Source organism: Apostichopus japonicus, chromosome 13, assembly GCF_037975245.1.
Source record: "Apostichopus japonicus isolate 1M-3 chromosome 13, ASM3797524v1, whole genome shotgun sequence".
Classification (NCBI taxonomy): domain Eukaryota; kingdom Metazoa; phylum Echinodermata; class Holothuroidea; order Aspidochirotida; family Stichopodidae; genus Apostichopus; species Apostichopus japonicus.
Window position 1 is genome coordinate 14,065,222 of NC_092573.1, and position 19,711 is coordinate 14,084,932.

General features: G+C 37.0%; 1 protein-coding gene across 1 annotated transcript; it reads left to right on the forward strand.

Moving 5' to 3' along the window:
• The first annotated feature begins 8,583 nt into the window (after nt 1–8,583).
• On the forward strand, nt 8,584–18,472 carry LOC139978588 (uncharacterized). The gene is made up of 4 exons (XM_071988930.1): nt 8,584–9,318; nt 13,177–13,512; nt 13,999–14,195; nt 16,678–18,472. Exons 1-4 carry the CDS (start codon nt 9,192–9,194, stop codon nt 16,798–16,800), a joined length of 783 nt encoding a protein of 260 aa, XP_071845031.1. The 5' UTR covers nt 8,584–9,191; the 3' UTR covers nt 16,801–18,472.
• The last annotated feature ends 1,239 nt before the right edge of the window (nt 18,473–19,711 follow it).

Consider the following 19,711-nt stretch of genomic DNA (forward strand, 5'->3'; position numbering starts at 1 on the left):
GGAAGGTTAAAGTGTTCTCCAACTGGGTTCTCAGTCTTCATGGTGTTTACTGTGGATCTGTGACCATAGAATCGCTTCTTGAGGGTGGTTTTGGTTTCACCATCATACTGGATGCCGAAAACTCTACAAGAGATCAGATATATGACATTAGTGGTTGTGCAAGTGATGTGACCCTTAGTCTTGTGTGTGAGTTGCATGCTGTGGCTGGTGACGGAATTGGATTCAACAATGTGGTGGCTGCAGATGATGCATCTCGAAGTACGATCACATTTGAAAGTACCATGCTGAATGGGTGTAGGGTTAGAAGTTAGAGGTGGAACAGCTGCACGCACAAGGTCTCGTAGGTTGCGTGGTCGTCTGTAGGCGATGATGGGTTTTCAGGGACGGCTCGTTGGAGTCTATCTAAAGTGAGGAGAATGTTGTGGTTGTTAGAGGTGATTTGCTGAAAAGGAGGAAGATTTGGGTGGAAAGTAACAACTAGGGGGAGCTTGTTGTTGCAATCTCGTCCCTTTTTGTTCTTCACTGCCAAAGTAGATGATCTGGAAAGGGAGCGGACTCTCTGAATGGCTTTACGCATCCTTCTGGCACCATGTCCCCTGGCTGTAAGGTGTTTTTTCCAAAGCATCTGTAAGGCGAATGAAAGAGGAATTGTTAGAGCAAATGCGACGAAGACGAAGTGCTTGACTGTAGGCAATTCCAGACTTGCAGTGACGGGGATGGCAGCTTGAAGAATGGAGATACTGGTGTGTGTCTGTGGGCTTGGTGTATAAGTCTGTATAGAGAGAACCGTGTTCCTTGCGAACAGTCACATCGAGAAAGTTAACCTGTTGGTGAGAGTAATCAGAGGTGAATTTGATGGTGCTGTGGAAAGAATTGATGTGATTGATGAAGGTGAGCAGGCTATCCTCATCACTGGTCCAAACGAAAAAGATGTCATCAATGTAGCGCCACCAGATAATAGGACGGCAGGGAGCTGTACTGAGCATGCGTTCTTCAAGGCTAGACATGAACAGGCAAGCAAAGGAAGGAGGCATCCTGGTACCCATGGCAGTCCCGTGTCTTTGAAGGTAATGCTTGTCCATGAACGTGAAGTTGTTTTTGGTGAGAACCTGTTGCATGAGAACTTTGATGTCAGAGATGGGTGGACAACGGTGGACCTTCTTAGACAGGGCTGCACACGTGGCTGCGATGCCTCCAGCATGAGGGATGTTAGTGTAAAGATGAGTGACGTCGAAAGAACCGATGATGGCGCTGTACTAGGGATTTGGTTCTTGATATCTTAAAGTTTCCCGAGGAAATCTGGAGTGTAAGAGATGTAAGAGTTAATCTGAGGAACTAGGGGTTTGATGAAGTGGTCCACAAACAAGGATATCTTCTCGGTGGGGACCCATTACCTGAGATGATAGGCCTACCAGGGTTACCAGGATTGTGAATTTTGGGCAGAAGATAAAAGCTGGCTGCCTTACAGTCTGTGGGAGAAAGGAAAGAAACATCCTTCTTAGAGATCTGGTTCCGCTGGTACATATCAGTGATGGTCTGTTTTATCTGCTGGGAGAAAATAACTGTGGTAACAGAATCAAGAAGAGTGTAAATATCGCTGTTGGAGAGATGACGCATGGCTTCCTTGATGTAATCCTGTCGATCCTGGATGACAACTGCAGAACCTTTGTCGGCTAGCATGATGATAATGTCACTGCGAGACATCAGTGAGGAGAGTGCTGTACGCTCATTTCTTGGGGGGTTGTCGTGTGTTCTGCGCAGAGGAGAGTTTGACTGGTTAGTCTCAGAGCTGACGACTTGTGTGTAGACTTCATAGGATTTAATCAGATTCGTTGTACACAGTTGCTGTACGAGGTTCTTAGGAGACAAATTGTACTGACAAAAAGTAAATGCAAATAACAGCTGGAAAGTAGGGAATATACTAGCAAGCCCACTTAAGTAATGTATAACAGTAGTTTAATGGACTATAAAGGTAAATAAGTTTGTTTTATAACTTTTAGATTTAAACGTGGATGTATGCGAATATAAATATAAACGTGCTTTTCGAACCGATAAACTGAAAGTTTTAGCAAGGTACCCCCATTCAAAGGTAAAAACGGCATAGTGTAAAGTAAGTAGAATCACATAATTTGTCTGTCAATGTGCCCTCAATACAACATCATAGATTACCTGAAGTTCCTTTTTGCAACACTGAAATGCGGAATACTATGTGAAAACTGACGGCTTGTAGGAATAACATTTGAACTTCGGCACTATGCTCTTAGATTAATTTCCATCATCTATAGGCCTAAGAAAGTTATTGTCTCTAAACTCTTCCTGGCGCTTTCCTAAACAACATATTACACAGACCCATATGTCTTGAACGCATCTTCTCGATCATAGCAAATCATGTAACCAATAAAGATACATGTTAAGGGTATGAGTTGTGCAAAATTTATTGTTTTTTAGTTTAAATGAGTCTAATACTGTTCATAATAAATAAAAACAAAAATTTCCTAACTCGCCTTATTTTCGATTTCATATACCTACGGACATTGGCTTGTACGTAATGAAAGATGTGGACGAAGGAACGGAGGGGGGGGGGGGGGATGAGTAATTTCTCCGACTGATTTAAGGATAGGATGTGAACCATTATGTAAGAGCCAGTGAAGAGTGAAGGGTTATATGAGGGTGTGGCCCTGGCGTCACTGAAGGTGACGCCCATGTAGACGAGCTGGGAATCTTTCAGTCTGTAATTCGCAAGGTTTTGCCAATAAATACTCATAATTTCTACGTTGTGCACAGTGTAGCAAAATCACGTGACCTGAAGCATTTGTCTAGACATCCATTCAGTCTTGAGGGTTGCAGGTGGGCGCAATGTTTCATGGACACCACAACGAGGTGCACTCGCAAAAGATCGTCGAGATGTATAAAAAATAGTGAAGCTTAGATTTGTTAGGAATGCATTTCTTTGTTCAGTAGTACCCTTGTGCCGAATGAGTTATTAACTTATAATTTGTGGAGGCATGTTTGGCATTGGAACTTGGGAAACTTATGAAAAAGATGTGAATTGCCTTGTTTTGAACTTAGAACTCAGAAAAGTCAAACGCAAACAAGATCACCATCGGTGGTTGAGCTACGAAGATATAACAAAATATGGAGGGGGGGGGGGCGGGGGAGCTGGCGGGGGTTAGTGCAAAACGTTGAACAGATTGGCTATCTTCGAAAAACGAACTTAGTTACTTTCGTTCATGCTAAGTTGAACTAGATGTGACACTGAAAATTTCAACGATTTATCTAAAAATGTGCACACTTTCACAACTTTCACCTTTTTCCTCAGAGTTTGGATTTGTCTAAAAAATTCTGACTTTTGCTCTCGAATTGTCAAACTTTAATACCGAAGTTTCTGCGTTTTATCTAAAGTTTGACTATTTCAACTTTTTTACTAGTTATTTCAAACGTTCGACTTATGCTATCGTACGTAAGTTGGCGCAGCATTTCATGCATTAACATCGTTAACGATCATCCTTTATTAATGGTTTGAAGTCGTCAGTATCATATAGTACTGAATATACATACAGATATTACAAAGAAACCAACATTCTTTTTTCTGTGCGCTACAATTAATAGCAATCGTTGTAGCTTAACGATATCTCTTCATTATTAATGGTTTGAAGTCGTCAGTATCATATAGTACTGAATATACATACAGATATTACAAAGAAACCAACATTCTTTTTTCTGTGCGCTACAATTAATAGCAATCGTTGTAGCTTAACGATATCTCTTCATTATTCTTCTACTTGCTTTGAAGTCATCAATAGCATTGCAGTGTAAGTCTATTGTACATTTAGATCTTTCAAAGAGAACATTACTCGCTTCCAGTGTGTTGCGATGTAATAAACATTGCAACATTATTGTGCACTTAAGAATACTCATCCATTGTGCTAATGTCAGTAACGTTGTTTGCAAGGAATGTTTGTTGAAAGTACGGGAATGTATTGCGATGAATACACATTGTACAACCGTCACGATAAATTTAATTTATTTAAGAAGTAGGCTACCTAGTCATTGGGCTCAGTGGTAGAGATGTGGACTGGTAACCAGGTGTTCCGAGCTCGAGTCCATCTGAAGTTACGTATATTTATAACAGTTGACGTGGTGGCCGGTGCTATACCGGGTAGATGAACAACTATTGCTCTGCCGGTCGCTTGAGTCGTGCTATATGGTTCAAGTCAAACTGGGATTTGTAACGCTCTGGTGGTAGTATGACACAATTTGTGGTCTAGGATCCCGTTTTCATTTCTCCTTTGGTGGCGCAGAAAACCCGGACGAATGCGCAGAGGGTTGGTCTAGGTGGCGTGCGTGAATTCTGGATTATGACCAGGGGTTGAAACACTCTTTTCGACCGGCATGTGTGAAGCCACCTGCCACTGAATATGTGGCCTGATGAGGCACTATTCTCAAAAAACGGAATGTATGTATGCTTTTCAGAGACATAATAAAATTTTCTATTAAAATGAGTTTTAAGCTAGCGCCTTTTTTCATAAAGTGTTCTGTATCTCTACTTGGTTTGTTTGTTACAGCAAAGTTGACATACTGTAGGTGGACTCAATTCAATCATTTATTGTTGACCAAGCAAAAACAATAAAACATTCATGGGGTTGAACAGGACCGGGTCTCAAGCGACCTTAGCAAAAAAAAAAAAATATTCGAAATATATACGCTTGTGAAACATCTGCTAGTTAAATTATGTAACACGAGGGGACACCCTCATCGCCATCCATCTTTCCACCCCAAGAGAGAGCTTCGTTCAATATCATATTTCAAATTTAAAGATGGTTGTACTGTACTATTAGAGTTGATTGTGTCAATCCATAGAATACATGGAGTTAAACGTTCAGAGATATTCTTTATCTTCTTCTACAATATTTATAGTTGAACAGCAAAACTATCTATTGATCATTTTAATGCATTGTTTAAAGATTTTTCAACTAAGTGTGCTGTCGACCTGTGTTTGTGCACGTCGGTCTTCAAAAATGGATATTGACGAATGTCACTGACTTCTGGTTGCCGTTGTAATCTACAAGTCAATGAGTTTACATTCAGATGAACAATGAAAGCTTTGACTGTTCGTTTCCTGTTCATTTTCTATTATGTCATCTTGTTTCGACGTGTACGACAGGTTATCTTTGCTAGGATTACTCCAATTCACACTGTGAAATGATTTCCAGTAACACTTTTCTATCTGGCTATATCCCTAAATGCATTACCAAGTCATGCTATTTTATCAAAACATTACTAGGAAAGTTGAACTTACAATTCTTTCCCAAAAAACAATAGAAGATGCAGAAGTGTTATGCACAGTACTTGACAGATAATAACTCGCGATAATATGATGGGTAAGGTTGTTATGATAAATCTAATATGGTTCCAATCAGAGAGTTGTCCATAATAACTCCCTGTTTCAATCATCAAGTATTACTTGGCCTGGTAAAAGTCACGTAAGCTTACAAAGCAACGAAAATCGCATATTAATCATTGAGTGACAATTTTTAGTAGAGCCTATGCAGTACACTTTGATGATATACTGACACTCTAAACAGGAGAAAGTTCCCAAAAAGTTAATTTCTCTTTGAAATTTTTTTTTGAGAATTTTGTTTCATGAAAAACAAAGTCAGTAAGGGGCTTTGCGAATGCAATTGTGATCAGCCCGTTCCGAATCTGGTCTTGTACCGGTAAGAAGAATGCCGATAACATTACACATTCACCCGCCTTATAAGTTTGACCGTATTACGCCCCAACTAACGCCATGTAAAATGCATATACGTTTTGCCAGACAAATTTCCCATATCCGTAATTTACAGTTTGGCAAGTAAAGGTTAAAACATCTGAACGACCTTTGCGTGGTTGGACAGTAGTTAACAAATTGTTGTGTAAAACAATCATTGGACTTGAGCAGGTAACTAATGAGACTATTCGGTTGTCAACCTGTTTGCTGCCATAATCACAAGTCTTGACAGTGATCTGAAAAGAATAAACAAGGACAGTAATGACAAATCAAACAGATTTAAGTTCCTTTCACCTAATAAATCGGTCAATGAATATCATCGTCTTTTATTTCAAAAAGATTACAAAAGTTCAATTCTTCGATTGAGAAGCTCTAGAGAATGAGCTGTCGCCCTTAAAATGAAGTCAAACCTATTAAATTGTTTTCTTCATAACATTTGTTGTGAATGAAGTAAAATGAGGTAAATAAAGGACCCATTATCGGTAAGATATATTACAAGACAATAAAACACTCATGAGTGATTTTTTCTGGATAAATATTTACTCTCTGGCACAGTAGGAACTTCCAGATGACGTGTAAGAACCAATGGTAGATGCATTCTGGGATACATCCGTGGAGGTAACACCGCGCTCTGAAGACATCAAACCAGCGTACCATCACATGTTCTTAATATAAGTTGTCTTTAGACACATTGACTTAGACTGTATCAATTCAGAAAGAAATTTATTTCTGACCCGCTTGCAGTAAGCTTTCAAGAAAATTGCAGTACAACAATTGATTTAATTTGAAGACTATACGGCTCTTCAAAGAGATGGATTAAAATAAAAGTGGTTATTATTCAGAAATCAGATATCATTTAATAGTATGGAAACGAGATGTCCAAAGTCATATAATTGCAATGGTCCATAAGACATATGCATATTATATAAAGGTATCGCGTAGGATATGCTTATATGTAAAAGTATCAGAGTAAGTGCTAGCACGTCACATGCAACTCTCCAGTCTTGGTACAGTTTCTTATGATGTAGTGAAACGGCAAGATTTATACATGTTGCTCATTTATACATTGTTAATGGTTTGCTTCCATTATGGCGAAACAATGAACACTTCAGTGTGGAATTGATTGCATTGGTTAATTACGTAACACCGATCCATTGACTCACCAAAAATTGGCAAATCTAATAAATCTACAAAATAAATGATTTGATATCCGACGAAGAGCATACATATAGTTTGAATATAAATATATCCACTGCAACATTTGGTCAATATATTTTACAACGAAGGCACATCCATCGTCTGCCAAAGCTTTGGCACTCATACATCATGCGTAGACAGTGTGGTTACAATTACATACCGAGTTTATATTTTGTGATGTCACATAATTCTTGAACATCTGATGACATACATTCTAAATTTACGTCTTTTCTTTTGTTCAGTAATTCAACCCTAGAAGAAGGGAGTTGCTATCCTGGATGAAACAAGTCAAATGTTACGTCATGTATATGTAATCAAATTTCAGACAGTGTAAACTGTGCCTAGTCTTAAAAAGGGGGTGAAATGGAAAAATTTATATTAATCATCGTTTTTTATACACTCGTAGCTTTCCAGTGATACCCAATTTGTGTCAAACAAAGCTTGCATCCTCGAGGAATAAACGATCAAACATTCGAGGGTAATAAAACCTTCTAAATATTGTTGTATATACGGCAATGCGGCGTGACGTCAGTCGAGGAACTCAGCTCATTTCCAGAACACTATGTTTACATTCTTAAACGTCTAGAAACACACAACGTTACTCTTTTACAGTGCTATGAGATTTGTAGTTTTGTTTTTACGTAAATTTATCTCGTTACTGTTAAATATGCGGTGGTCCCAGGCTGCTCCACCACAAGTAAAGACGGAATTAAAGTGCACGCTTTTCCAAAAGATGACAGAAATCGAGGAATTTGGACACGACTCGTTCAAAACACTACACATAAACAATGTCACGAGTGCCTGTGGGCCTATACTATTGTCAAATTACTTGTTATGACCATAGCTTAGGCCTCCTTGATGCAGCAAATGACGATTCTTTTTTTTTTTTTTGGGGGGGGGGGTTACCTAATATTTTGTACAAATCTTAAAGCCAGTTGGTTTTCAGAACAATCAATACTACATCTGCATTTTTTCTTTTGTGGTAAAACTGGCCTTGTGTTATGATTTTACGTAACAGTTTGATGATACAAGTACACAGGCTAGCCTGTTATACAACGTCTATTAGTTAGGTCTAGACCCCATGTTACCACGACTAGTACTATAGGATTGCACTTGCACAGAATATCACACTTTCCTTGCACTGTAAGTAAAAAAAATCTAGAAACTTCGCTACGAAGTTAAGTAGCAGGATCATTTTAAATTATAAATCATATTATGGTCTTAATAACGGTGGTTTTGTTTATGCTCAACCGACCAGTTTCAGGATAGTCGAACCGTTCTGCTCGGTGACTTCGATCGGCAGCGACGCGTCTCGGCCATCGGGATCGTTTTACAATTCTTCTGCAAGGGGCTCAATTGATATGGAAAAACACCGATATCTTCATCACCCTCGAAAACTATTTTTCATCTTCTTCTTCAAGAAAATCATTTTCGTCAAAGCTTGACGAAGTTTCTGAGAGGTTATTCCCATTTCCTCGGAATCGGAAGATTCGAGAGAACACATGTTCAATTGATGAGCAAAGTGTTGTGGTTACATGTAGTAAACTGTATGACGCCGTATCGGTAAAAAACGGGGAGTCGGCTTTGGCTGAAATGGTTTCTTCGATGACGTCATATGAACTGCGATGGGCCGCTTTGAATTGTTTATGAGTGGCAGCTCGAGAGGTCTTTAGGGAATACTTTGACAGCAAATTGCTGGCGTTCGAAGCCGCATTTACCGAAAGTTGTGAATGAGTGGTGTTATAATTATGTAGATAAACCATTCCAAGACATGAAAACCCACCACTTCATAACCTCTTTAATGAAGCGTTCACGAAAATTAACCATTTTACAGCAGACATAGACATCTTGTAGAGACAATCTCTTGGATGTTCTGTTCCTCTTTGTGTCACATTTGAATGTTGAACTAAGACCAATTGGCTACATACACTAGGAGTTTCCGGTACTGCTATGTATAATACCAGTTGGAATGTACTGCTCAGTCGAGATACATCCTGCTTCCCGTATGTGTTACAGTGACGCATCACATAGAAGAACTTAGCTTACTACACAAAAACCGTCTAATTCATTCATCACTTCAAAGTGTGATAGACGTGAAGCGACAACCTTAATATCCTCCCGGTTGAAGTCAAAAGCGATAAGCCCACTGATCAAGACGGCTAAACCATTACATTCATGATTATACCAGTTTAGATATAGTTGACCTCCTGTAGTCTGCTTTTCAATGAATATGGTGGACGTAGTGACTCTGAATTCAGTTTCTAAATCGATGTTAGCCATGTTCTCTTATAGACTCATTGGTATCTTTCTTGTTACTGTTTGCGTTTGCCAAGCTCAAGTTATGGACGGAGGTAAGTTGACACTTTTTATCCCTTTTCCTTTTAAATTAAAAATTATTTGTAGAACTGGAATATCAACAGTGAATGTGTTTATGTTGTCATGTGTCCTTGGCAAAGATCATGTGTAACATTATGTTCCCCTTGTTAGAGAATTGTGATACACAACTGACGATGAGCGAATCAGTCGGTTCGTTACACACACACATATATATATATATATATCTATTTATATCTACATATTAAATAAATATATATAATTTGGTCTTAAACGTTATAATATTGAAAAGGAATGAGAGACAGAACGGTCGCTTACGTGGCTATTTGCATTCACTCTATATGTATGCTCCTCTTCGAATATCAAATCATGTTTTATTTTTCAGAGTTATTAGATTGAGCATTTCTCGATGAGTCAATGGATCAGTGTTACGTAATTAATCAATGCTATCAATCCCCCACTGAAGTGTTTCATAGTTTCGCAATAATCGAAGCAAACATTCACCATGTATACATGAGCGACATGTATAAATCTTGCCGTTCCTTGCATAGCAAGGAAACGTACCAAGACTGGAGGGTCGTCCGTGAGTTAAAATTGTAGTGATTTGGAAAATCCAGAACAGTGAAAAACCTTTCAGCCGCCACCGTGATTCGAACTTCGGTATTCACAAATGATTGCGGGTCGGTTTGAATCATGATTGATCTCTGAGAATATTTCTACGCAGTTTATCCATTTAGGTTTGAGAAAAATATAAGACAAGGGATAACAGTGTCATTTCCTTTCCTCCCATCTCCTTTTCCTTGCCTCATGTTCCTTCTTTTTAAGGAAATAAACCATGATACAAGTTTGAAATAAGATTGAAAAGTAAAATGGCGGTTTTTACTGCTAAAATAAAAGTAACCGCTATAAAGCATGTTTATTCATTGTGTACCATTGTGTACCAACACTTCCCGTTCTATAAAACCACAGGACGTAATTGAAGTAAAAATACTATGATACCATATACTAACATTCACCTTTGGTCGTAGAATAACAGTGAGAATGCTCTTTTAATTAACCGTGGATATTATGACTCATTTCATTTTTTTTTTGCATTTCATTTATTTTTTCATTTATTTATTTCCAGTATAAATATAAATTATAAAAAGGACATCAAAAGTGAGTATGTAACAAGAAATTATTTTAAAATGTTAGTGTACAAAACACAAAAACAATAAATAAATAAATAAATATATATATATATATATATATATATACATATATACACACATATATATATACACACATACATATACACACATGTACACATATATGCACATACACACACACACATACACATACATACATATACACATATACATATATATATATATATATATATATATATATATATATATATATATATATATATATATATATATATATATATATACAAAACGTACAAGTGCAGCTGTCTGCAATAAATTTTCCAGATTACCATTTTGTAAATAAATAGCAGCACGATAAATAAAATTATTTCTATACACATTAATTCTGAATTTTGGTGTTATTGCTTTGTTTCTCAAATTATACCTAGTAGTTTCTCGAAGTAGAGAGTTAAGTTCGGTATGCAAAGAATGCCTGTCATTTTTCTGTATGCAATTTACACTTCTAAAGAACTCATTTTTAGCAGCATTGCTTAAAGTACTCATAAGAAAGTTAAAATCTATATTAAAAATTCTAGAACAATACTTTAAAAAAGTAATAATTCTCTTATTATCTTTAATTAGTGAAAAGTGATACCAAGCAGAAACAGCATATATTAGGTGTGGTAAGATATTGGCAGTAAAAACTCTTTTCCTTACATCAACATGAAAATATGGAACTATATACGATAGAGTTGAGACTATGAAGTACACCCGTTTAAGTATTCTGCTTATATGACCAGTGAAACTTAGTTTGTCATCAATACAAACACCTAGATATACTGTATGATGAGTGCGTTCTACTTCGGCATCTTTAATTGAGATTTTAGTTAACTTACATGATACAAGACCTTCATGTTTAATATTTATATTCTCAAAAACCATTTCCTTAGATTTCTTTGGATTGAGTCTTAAATTCTTCCCATCACACAGATCTACAATATTTGATACATCAGTTTTATAACTTGCTTGGTCAGCCTGATGCGTTCGCTTTGATACATTGCACACTATAGCAGTAAACATATTATTTACCCTTTGCGTCAAATTTTGTGCATTTAAACTAAAGTGACAGTGTTCACCATAATCTTCAATACACAAAATCGGAATGTATAGCTGACTTGGCTTTCAACTATTATAACCTACACAAGTGCACTTCATCTATTACTTAAACACGTTAAACAGATCACTTTTCGGCCTTTTGATTAAGATCATGTGTAGTATATGTTCCCCTTTTAGTGGAATCGTGATACACGTGACGATGATCACACAGTCACAGTCTCGTTGCAAGGGGACTATAGGGTTGAGAGCGGATCAGTCGTTTAGTAGTTTGGTTGTTCGTATACCAGGTTCTTTCCCGGGTGACTTTTCTTAAAAAGTTAAACAGATCACTAGTACCATGTGTTGAATATGTTCCCCTTGAATGGGAATCGTGATACACATCCTGACGATGATCTCACAGTCTCGATGCAAGGGGACTATAGGGGCGGATCAGTCGTTCCGTTGTTTGGTTATGGTGCCCAGGTTCTTTCCTGGGTGACTTTTCTAAAAAAACGTACACATTAAGCTGTTGTGGTACTCATTCGTAATTATACAGAATAAGTTTATATTGTAAGTACATAATTAGTCACCATTGATCTGATAACGGTCAAATCGTTTACATGAGAGGAGCTGTTCTTTAATTGAAATCTTATTGACGTGATTTTACCGTTCGAACGTCAAAAAAAAAAAAAAAAATCGTCGCACCGTTCCCCCCCCCCCCCCCTTAAAAACTGCAGTTCAATTGCGTCTTATGGCACAGGGCTATAACAGGGACTACATAGCACATTGACTGTCGGTAATCTACCGTAAAATTACAACACATTTCTTAACAGTGTAGTTATGTGTATGTGGTGCTTATGATATGTAGCATAAGTCAAAGGTTCAAGAAAGTGAAAGAAAATAAACGAATTCATTTATACAATTTTCATCTTTCAGGAAGTCAAAATTCAAATAAATTCCCCGAATATACCGAACAAAGCGTTCAAAAAGATAAATCAAGGCTTTTATCACAAGCATCTGTAAATTCATATTATATGTCATCTTTGTTTGATGGTAGCTGACTGAATAAAAAGGATTTGGTTATAATTGTAAACAATTTCAAGTGAAATATCGTTCAACTTTGCAGTTACGGCAAGAAACTAATCACATACAATTAACTATGTAAACAAGAAGAGACTTTTCAATTATTATTTTATTATTGTATATTATTTTAAATAATACAGGCGTACATGATCGACAAATTCCATCCTAGACTTCTAATAAAGAATACATATAGGTGAGGAGATTCTGCATAATCAATAGCGTTAACTAATCACAATCGTGTATATAAGTAAAGGATACTGAGCTAGAGTTTACACTTTCAGTTTGTAACATTAGGGAGGGGGAGGGGAAATGACATATTTTCATGTACTAATGTGTACAGATACAAAAAGCCAATGGTAGTACTGTCAGATCAGAATGATATAAACGCAGATAGCTGGATCCAGTTCAATCTTACTTGGAATCCAAAATAACACTTTACTAGTCACAGAAAAGTGTGTTCGAGTCTTGCTCGCAGCAATGACCAATCATGAAATTGTATATGATAAGTAGTGCAGTATTTAATATAGTCCTGTCATGTTAGCATGTACTATGTCTACTACTTTCGTACAGATATTCGCATCGTGCCAGATAATCCTCGCGAGGGACACGTAGAAGTTTTCTTAGAGGATGAGTGGGGAACTATTTCCACAATCGAATTTGATGAGGCTACAACCACGGTGGTCTGCAGACAACAAGGATTTCAAGGTCCGGCAGAATCGATTAAATCCACAGAGCATCTTGGACCCCTCAGCTCACCCGAATGGAACATTATGTGTTCTGAGGGGGCAGAGTCAATCCTTGACTGTGACAGAAGTAAAAGGGAGGGTAATGTCCAAGTCTTGCCCTACATGAACTTTACATTTACAACCTGGAAGCATGACAATGACCTCGGGGTCATCTGCAAAGGTAAGTTTACGAATAGCCACGTCCCCTTGTCTTCTGAATGAGGAATGCTCTGGAATAAGAAAGAAGATTTATACCATATTGAATTTAGTATATATATATATATATTTATATATATATATATATATATATATATATATATATATATATATATATATATATATATATATATATATATATATATATATATATATATATATATATTCTAACCCTGGTTACAATATCGAAGTAAATGTATTTGGTTTGAAAATTGGAGGGAGGAGTTCAGTTTCCGTTTCTAGTTTCTATATATCTTGGGGGAATTTATTGAATAAAATATCGCCTTTTATAAACAACTCATAAGACCAATCACATCAAACTGTTTTGCCGACTACATTGCGTATGCTCGAATTCGTTTTCTTTTCTTCTTTGTAAGAATGGCAATTAAGGACATCGAGATTTAATTTTCATTATGATACAGAGATGTTTTCTTTTCATTTTTCGTTTAGAAAAAAAAAAGTTCAGCGACGAGGATGTTAGTAGTCGATGTGGCTTTATCCCTGCTCCTGTTTGCTTTCATACTCTTGTTTGCCTATTTGGCCTACTACTGCGCTAAGCGTGGAAAGACGACTCCGTCGACCACTACAGCCCCCAACCCCGACCCTTCTTCCAACGATGACGATGTCACCACTATCGACGCCCCAAAGGTAAGATTGTAAGAACGTAAAGAATGAAATTTCTTTTCTTTTCAAAACTGGTGTTGTTTATAAAAAGAGTTTTTCAATCTTAAAATAAGAATCTTGCTGCTCCGCTCGTAAGTGTATTAATTATTCGACTGTAGTATATATATATATATATATATATATATATATATATATATATATATATATATATATATATATATATATATATATATATATATATATATATACATATATATATATATATATGTTATGTATCTTCGTCATGACATCTTATAGATGATTTCATGTTCTAACACTATACAGGCTAACAGCTATCAGATAAACGTAAGCTAGGTTTTCACTCATCGAAAGAAACATTTATTATTGTTCCAGTGGTGTGCACAAAGAAAAGGTGTGGGCGTGGGTGGGGGGAGGGGGGAAAAGGCGCAGGTTTCCCCAAAATCCATTGTCAGTCGCGGCGAATACGTTTAGTATGGAGATTGTTTTTAACCAAATTTAATAAACTTATTAGCAAAACCTTGTGTTTAGACTTACTGTTTAGCCAGGGGGTTCCCCAGACTTCCCTTGCAGGGGACATTTGGCATTCCCTGCTTAAAGCTCCCACCTTTAAATATTGTGGGCACGTGACTGAATTAATAGGTTGTGTTAGATACTAATTGATAGGCCAGATTATTTCTATAACCAGGATAATTAATCGAGAAACATCGATCATCAGTTGATTTACCAACTTAATTGATATCTAGTAAGGATAACCATGGAGTATGGATGTAAAAACCTAGCGTTTTTGTTTTAATCGAGCTGTATGGATCGATGATCAAGTATCTCTCATCGTTTTGATATTATAACATTTAATTTATAACGTATTCTCCTTTACTTTGGGAACTGCATAATTTATATTACAGTACATATAGCCTACACCTAAGGCTGCTAATACGTTATTTTAATGAGTGTAGCATACTATTAACAAGCAAAGCACAAGGAGTATTCTGCATTATTTCTACATGTGACAAAACCTATTAGCCTTATCGGGTTGTTCCGCTTTAAGCTTGTATGAACACCAAAAAGCTTTCCATCCGCCCAACTTTCACTTTCGGCAATTGACGGACTCCTGTGCACTAAACATGCATGATTCATTCACTGCTAGGATCTCTCACAGTTTTTGGCGGGAAGGAGTGGATGTAGGTGACAAGGTCTACCCATTCCCTTCCACTCCATTCAGATCGTTGTGGGAAGGAATTACATTGACACATCTTGGAGAATAAAATGCATATTTGCTTTCATCGGTTTGCAAACAAACTATTTCCCCAAGTTCATCCAATACCAACCCATCCCCATTGCCCCACTTTCCTCCTCCAAAAATGTCTCCCAATATGATTTGACCAAATTTGGACGAAAGAATGTTTCATTAACGGCATCAGATCTGGTGTGCGTATGCCTCTGTAAGGCCTTCTGAGCCTCCTTGTTAAATGACGTCACTCAGTCAAGGGTTCAGAGATAGAATAAGGTGACCATAGTTTTTTTCCAGGAGATCCGGGGACATGTTGACATCAAGGGTCAGTACCTATACTGTACTTTGAAAGAAAGGCATTTTGATGGTCACTCAGTATTTTGGTTGTCTAGGTTTCCAAAATCGACCCAAGGTTAATTACAGGCTATGAAATTATTCAGCGATCTAGGTTGCCTAGCTTTATCTGTGTGCAATGCATGAAAATATATTTATGTAGCCTAGTTGTAAACAGTCACAGCTCAACTTAAGTTCAAGCTGAGAACGCCAAACAAGGAAACTTGGAAAGAAAAATTTCATGGATATTCCAGGGAAGACATATAAATGCGGGGACTGTCCCCGGAAATCGGGTACGTGTGGTCAGATAGAAGGCCATTAAAACTTTCTTTAGCTTTCACAAAACTTACCAAAATGTTTCTTGCCATGTTGGAAAACTTCAGACTACATTAATTTCGCATTACTTATCACAAACCTTATTGAGGTCTCGTGATGAGACTTAAAATTGTGTTAACTTGGAAACTTCTCTTAAACCATAGGAACATTGGACTGCAAGTTTTGATTGACAATTGCCGATGACGTTTTAGTGTCAAAAGTCAGAGATCAAAGGTCATTAAAACCAACAAACTGGGTTTTCATTTGTTTAACAACAAAAAAACATCAGTAGCATGAACAATCACCGAAACCACTGATTCCGTCTAATTTATCAGACTTAATTTCTACATCTTATTACATTTCAAAGGTCAGTGGATTTTCAAAGTTAAATAAGGAAATGTGTAGCAAACAGCTCTTAAACTGCAAAGGTCCTGTACTTCAAACTTGGATGGTGGTAAATAGGACATTGTGTTGGCATCGTACCGTCTCTGGTCAAAGTAATGGCATACGATCAAATTCTTTGAGGAGACCTGCAACTCCCTGGATCGCCTAGTTGTTAATGTTTGCTATTTAAAGTTAATCACAATATTTCTTCTTCTTCCTTTTTAGCATGAGTACTCCAGGTGTGTGGTGGTAGAAGGAAGGGCATCGAAGGAAGCAGAAGACATCAATATGAAGGACATGACGATTGTAGAAGATAAAGAGGTTCATGCATACGCTACTTTTACATAAAGACCAAAATGGCGGACTACCAGTGAAACATAGCCATCTAACATATCTAGTTAGAATGGATCTAGTCCTTTGTACTGCATAGGGTTAATCTATAATGATATATATGTTACGTTGGGTTGTAATTTTGACCAAATCATGTTACATTCACACATAATATATAGGCATATATATATATACACACTTACAGACCTGCTAATATAACACTGATGTATGCGCTAACGATATAGTCATGTGTTTTTACCGATGATGCAGTTTTCACCGATGTAATCTAGCTAAAACAAAAGAAGCTTTTGTTTCCTACGAATTCCTATTATCCCTTTTGCCGCAAAGATTTGGGCAGTTATTCTTAATATTTTATATCCCCAGAAGCCCCCACCAAAGAAAAAGAAGAAATTTTAGACGTCATATTTGGCTTTTCATTAGGTCTACACGTAATGCTGTGCTGCTATATGTTTACATTTTGTGTGTGGTTGAAAGGGTCGTGATATGGATTTTCAAAATATTTGTTATAGCTTGCTAAGTGTCAGTCACATTTGGATATGACCTACGACGCATACAAAGGTGTTAATTTCTATTGTAGCTCTATTGTAAGTTACATTAAATTAGCCTTTGGTCAACAACATTTGCCTAAAGCTGAGGAAGCTAAAGAGAAAGCGAAACTTGTTATGAGCCATATTCAGTAGTAATAGTACACTGAATCTATTATCAGCAGAATATGAGTGCATTAAAAGCCAAAAACTCGTTGATTTAAGCCTAACAATGAGAGGATTCTAGTTTTACTCAGAAATGACTAAAAGAAAGATGTGATAAACTGCTTTTTATGAGATACGTTCGCTGTGTTGTACCTTAATTTCTATAAAAGACATTTTCTTGGGGGTTTACGAGTATTGATCAGCAATTCACAAATCTCGATATGACAAATTGATCAATATTGTCTTTGTTATTTAGAATCCAACCTGCAGGCTAACGGTTCACCGTATAGTCAAAACAAGGAACATATTGGTTATGAGACCTTAACATCGTATTTTATCGCCATTTACTACAATCAACTCAAGTAGCTACTGGTTTCAAAATAGACCATTAATATTCTTTCGTGCGAGTGTATTGATCGTTTTAGTTTAACTCCTGTGACTTGAAATTAACGTGCGCTCCTTTGAATAATATTGTAGGAACTTCTGCCTGAGGTATATTGTACTGCCTAGCACAGTGGCGTAGGAAGGTACTTTTGAGTGGGGGGGGGGGGCTGAATCCCTCCCCTTTGGATTTTTTTTGCATTTCCAGGTGGCCTCAGATGCAATTTGGTGCAATATATCACACTTCAACACTCACTCCATTTTGTAAATAATTTTGTATTTTCACCTGGCCTTAGATGCAATTTGGTGCTCCAAATGAGTTTTTTTTTCTCATTTGGAAATGAAAAAGGGGCTTTCTGACTTGCGAAGCGGGCGGAATGATACTAACGCCCCTCCATATTTTTCACTGGGGGGCTGGCGCCCCCAGCCCCCCCCGTTCCTACACCCTTGGCCTAGCATGTTTTTGGTGGAGTTGTAAAAAAACATATATGGGAATATGAGGCAAAATTGCAGTATTATAGTATTTGATAAGCTACTTACAATAAAAAATGACTATATTGACAATAGAAAAAATAGAAAATATATGTTAATTGAAACAATAGCATAGTATGTCTTTCTTTCTTTCTATTGTTTATTCCAAATGTCGCCAAATTTGAATCTTAATTTTTTGTTTTATTACTTGTGTATAAGCTTAACGTTAAAAGGAAGATGCATAAGCTGTATTCTACATTGATTTGATTCTTACCACATATATTGAAAAAGAAATCACACAATGACTTCATACAAGATGTTACTAACAATTTCAAAATCTGCTAATATTGCTTGTTTTCGTCCAACTCCCGCGCTCCCCTCCCTTCCCTTCCCACCCAACCACCACCACCCGGCCATCCAGTACCTCTGCAAGCCGCCTAAATTCTGTATGATGATTAAGGAAGGCAAGACGAGTGCAGGAGAAAGTCACTGGAAAAGCATGTGCTATACGTAGAACCAATCATTATTTAATATCCATATCAAATCAATGAGCCCAAATGTTCTCTACTCCTTGCAGACACATTGGCGAAAGGCAACAGGAGAAAATGTATTTCCATATATGTTATCAAAGAGGACTAAGTGTTTGGGGCTTGAATATCAAAGTACATAAATCGAAGTACATGTGATGCAGAAATAAGAACATTGAGCTAATTTTAGGCCACTTTAGGCCTTGGCAAGAGCAACGTAGGATATATATATATATATATATATATATATATATATATATATATATATATATATATATATGTATAATATTATTTTTTACTTAGTTGTGAATTAAAAAGATCGAGGTTTGTTAACAAGTGATGCAAACATAATTTTGTGCTCTCCGGTTGTTGAAATCTAGGCATAGACATGTAACGGAAAATGAAAGGTCCGATGAATGATGACTTGTGCCCAATATTCAGTGAGGGGTAGCTTTTACCCGGTGAGAACTTCTACAATGCTTTAAAGAGTGCGCCACATTACTTTGACGATTTAACGTGTAATTCAAAGGGGAATTTACATGGCGTGCGATATCTAAAGGCTAATTTATCTCCAATCTACATAAGGGACGCAAAGTCGTTTAAATTTATTTTAAAGCAAAACAATACGTCCCGTGAAGTACCTTAGACTATGTCTATATGATGCAGGTGGAAGAAGCTGACCATAAAACTTCTGTCGACTTGATCTTGATCTCAGCTCACACTTAGTGTAATTTCACTCACAAACACACACACACAAAATGTGTGGTAAACTATAACCTAAGCTATTCAGTACCGTGCATATGTCGGCGTGTAGCGTATACAACCACGATATTTCACACC

Bases quoted from the DNA above. Each gene is read 5' to 3' on its own strand.
- LOC139978588 (XM_071988930.1), top strand. From the start codon at position 9,192: ATGAATATGGTGGACGTAGTGACTCTGAATTCAGTTTCTAAATCGATG. The intron at 9,319-13,176 runs GTAAGTTGACAC...ACTTTCGTACAG, and splicing joins AGCTCAAGTTATGGACGGAG to ATATTCGCATCGTGCCAGAT. The intron at 14,196-16,677 runs GTAAGATTGTAA...CTTCCTTTTTAG, and splicing joins CCACTATCGACGCCCCAAAG to CATGAGTACTCCAGGTGTGT.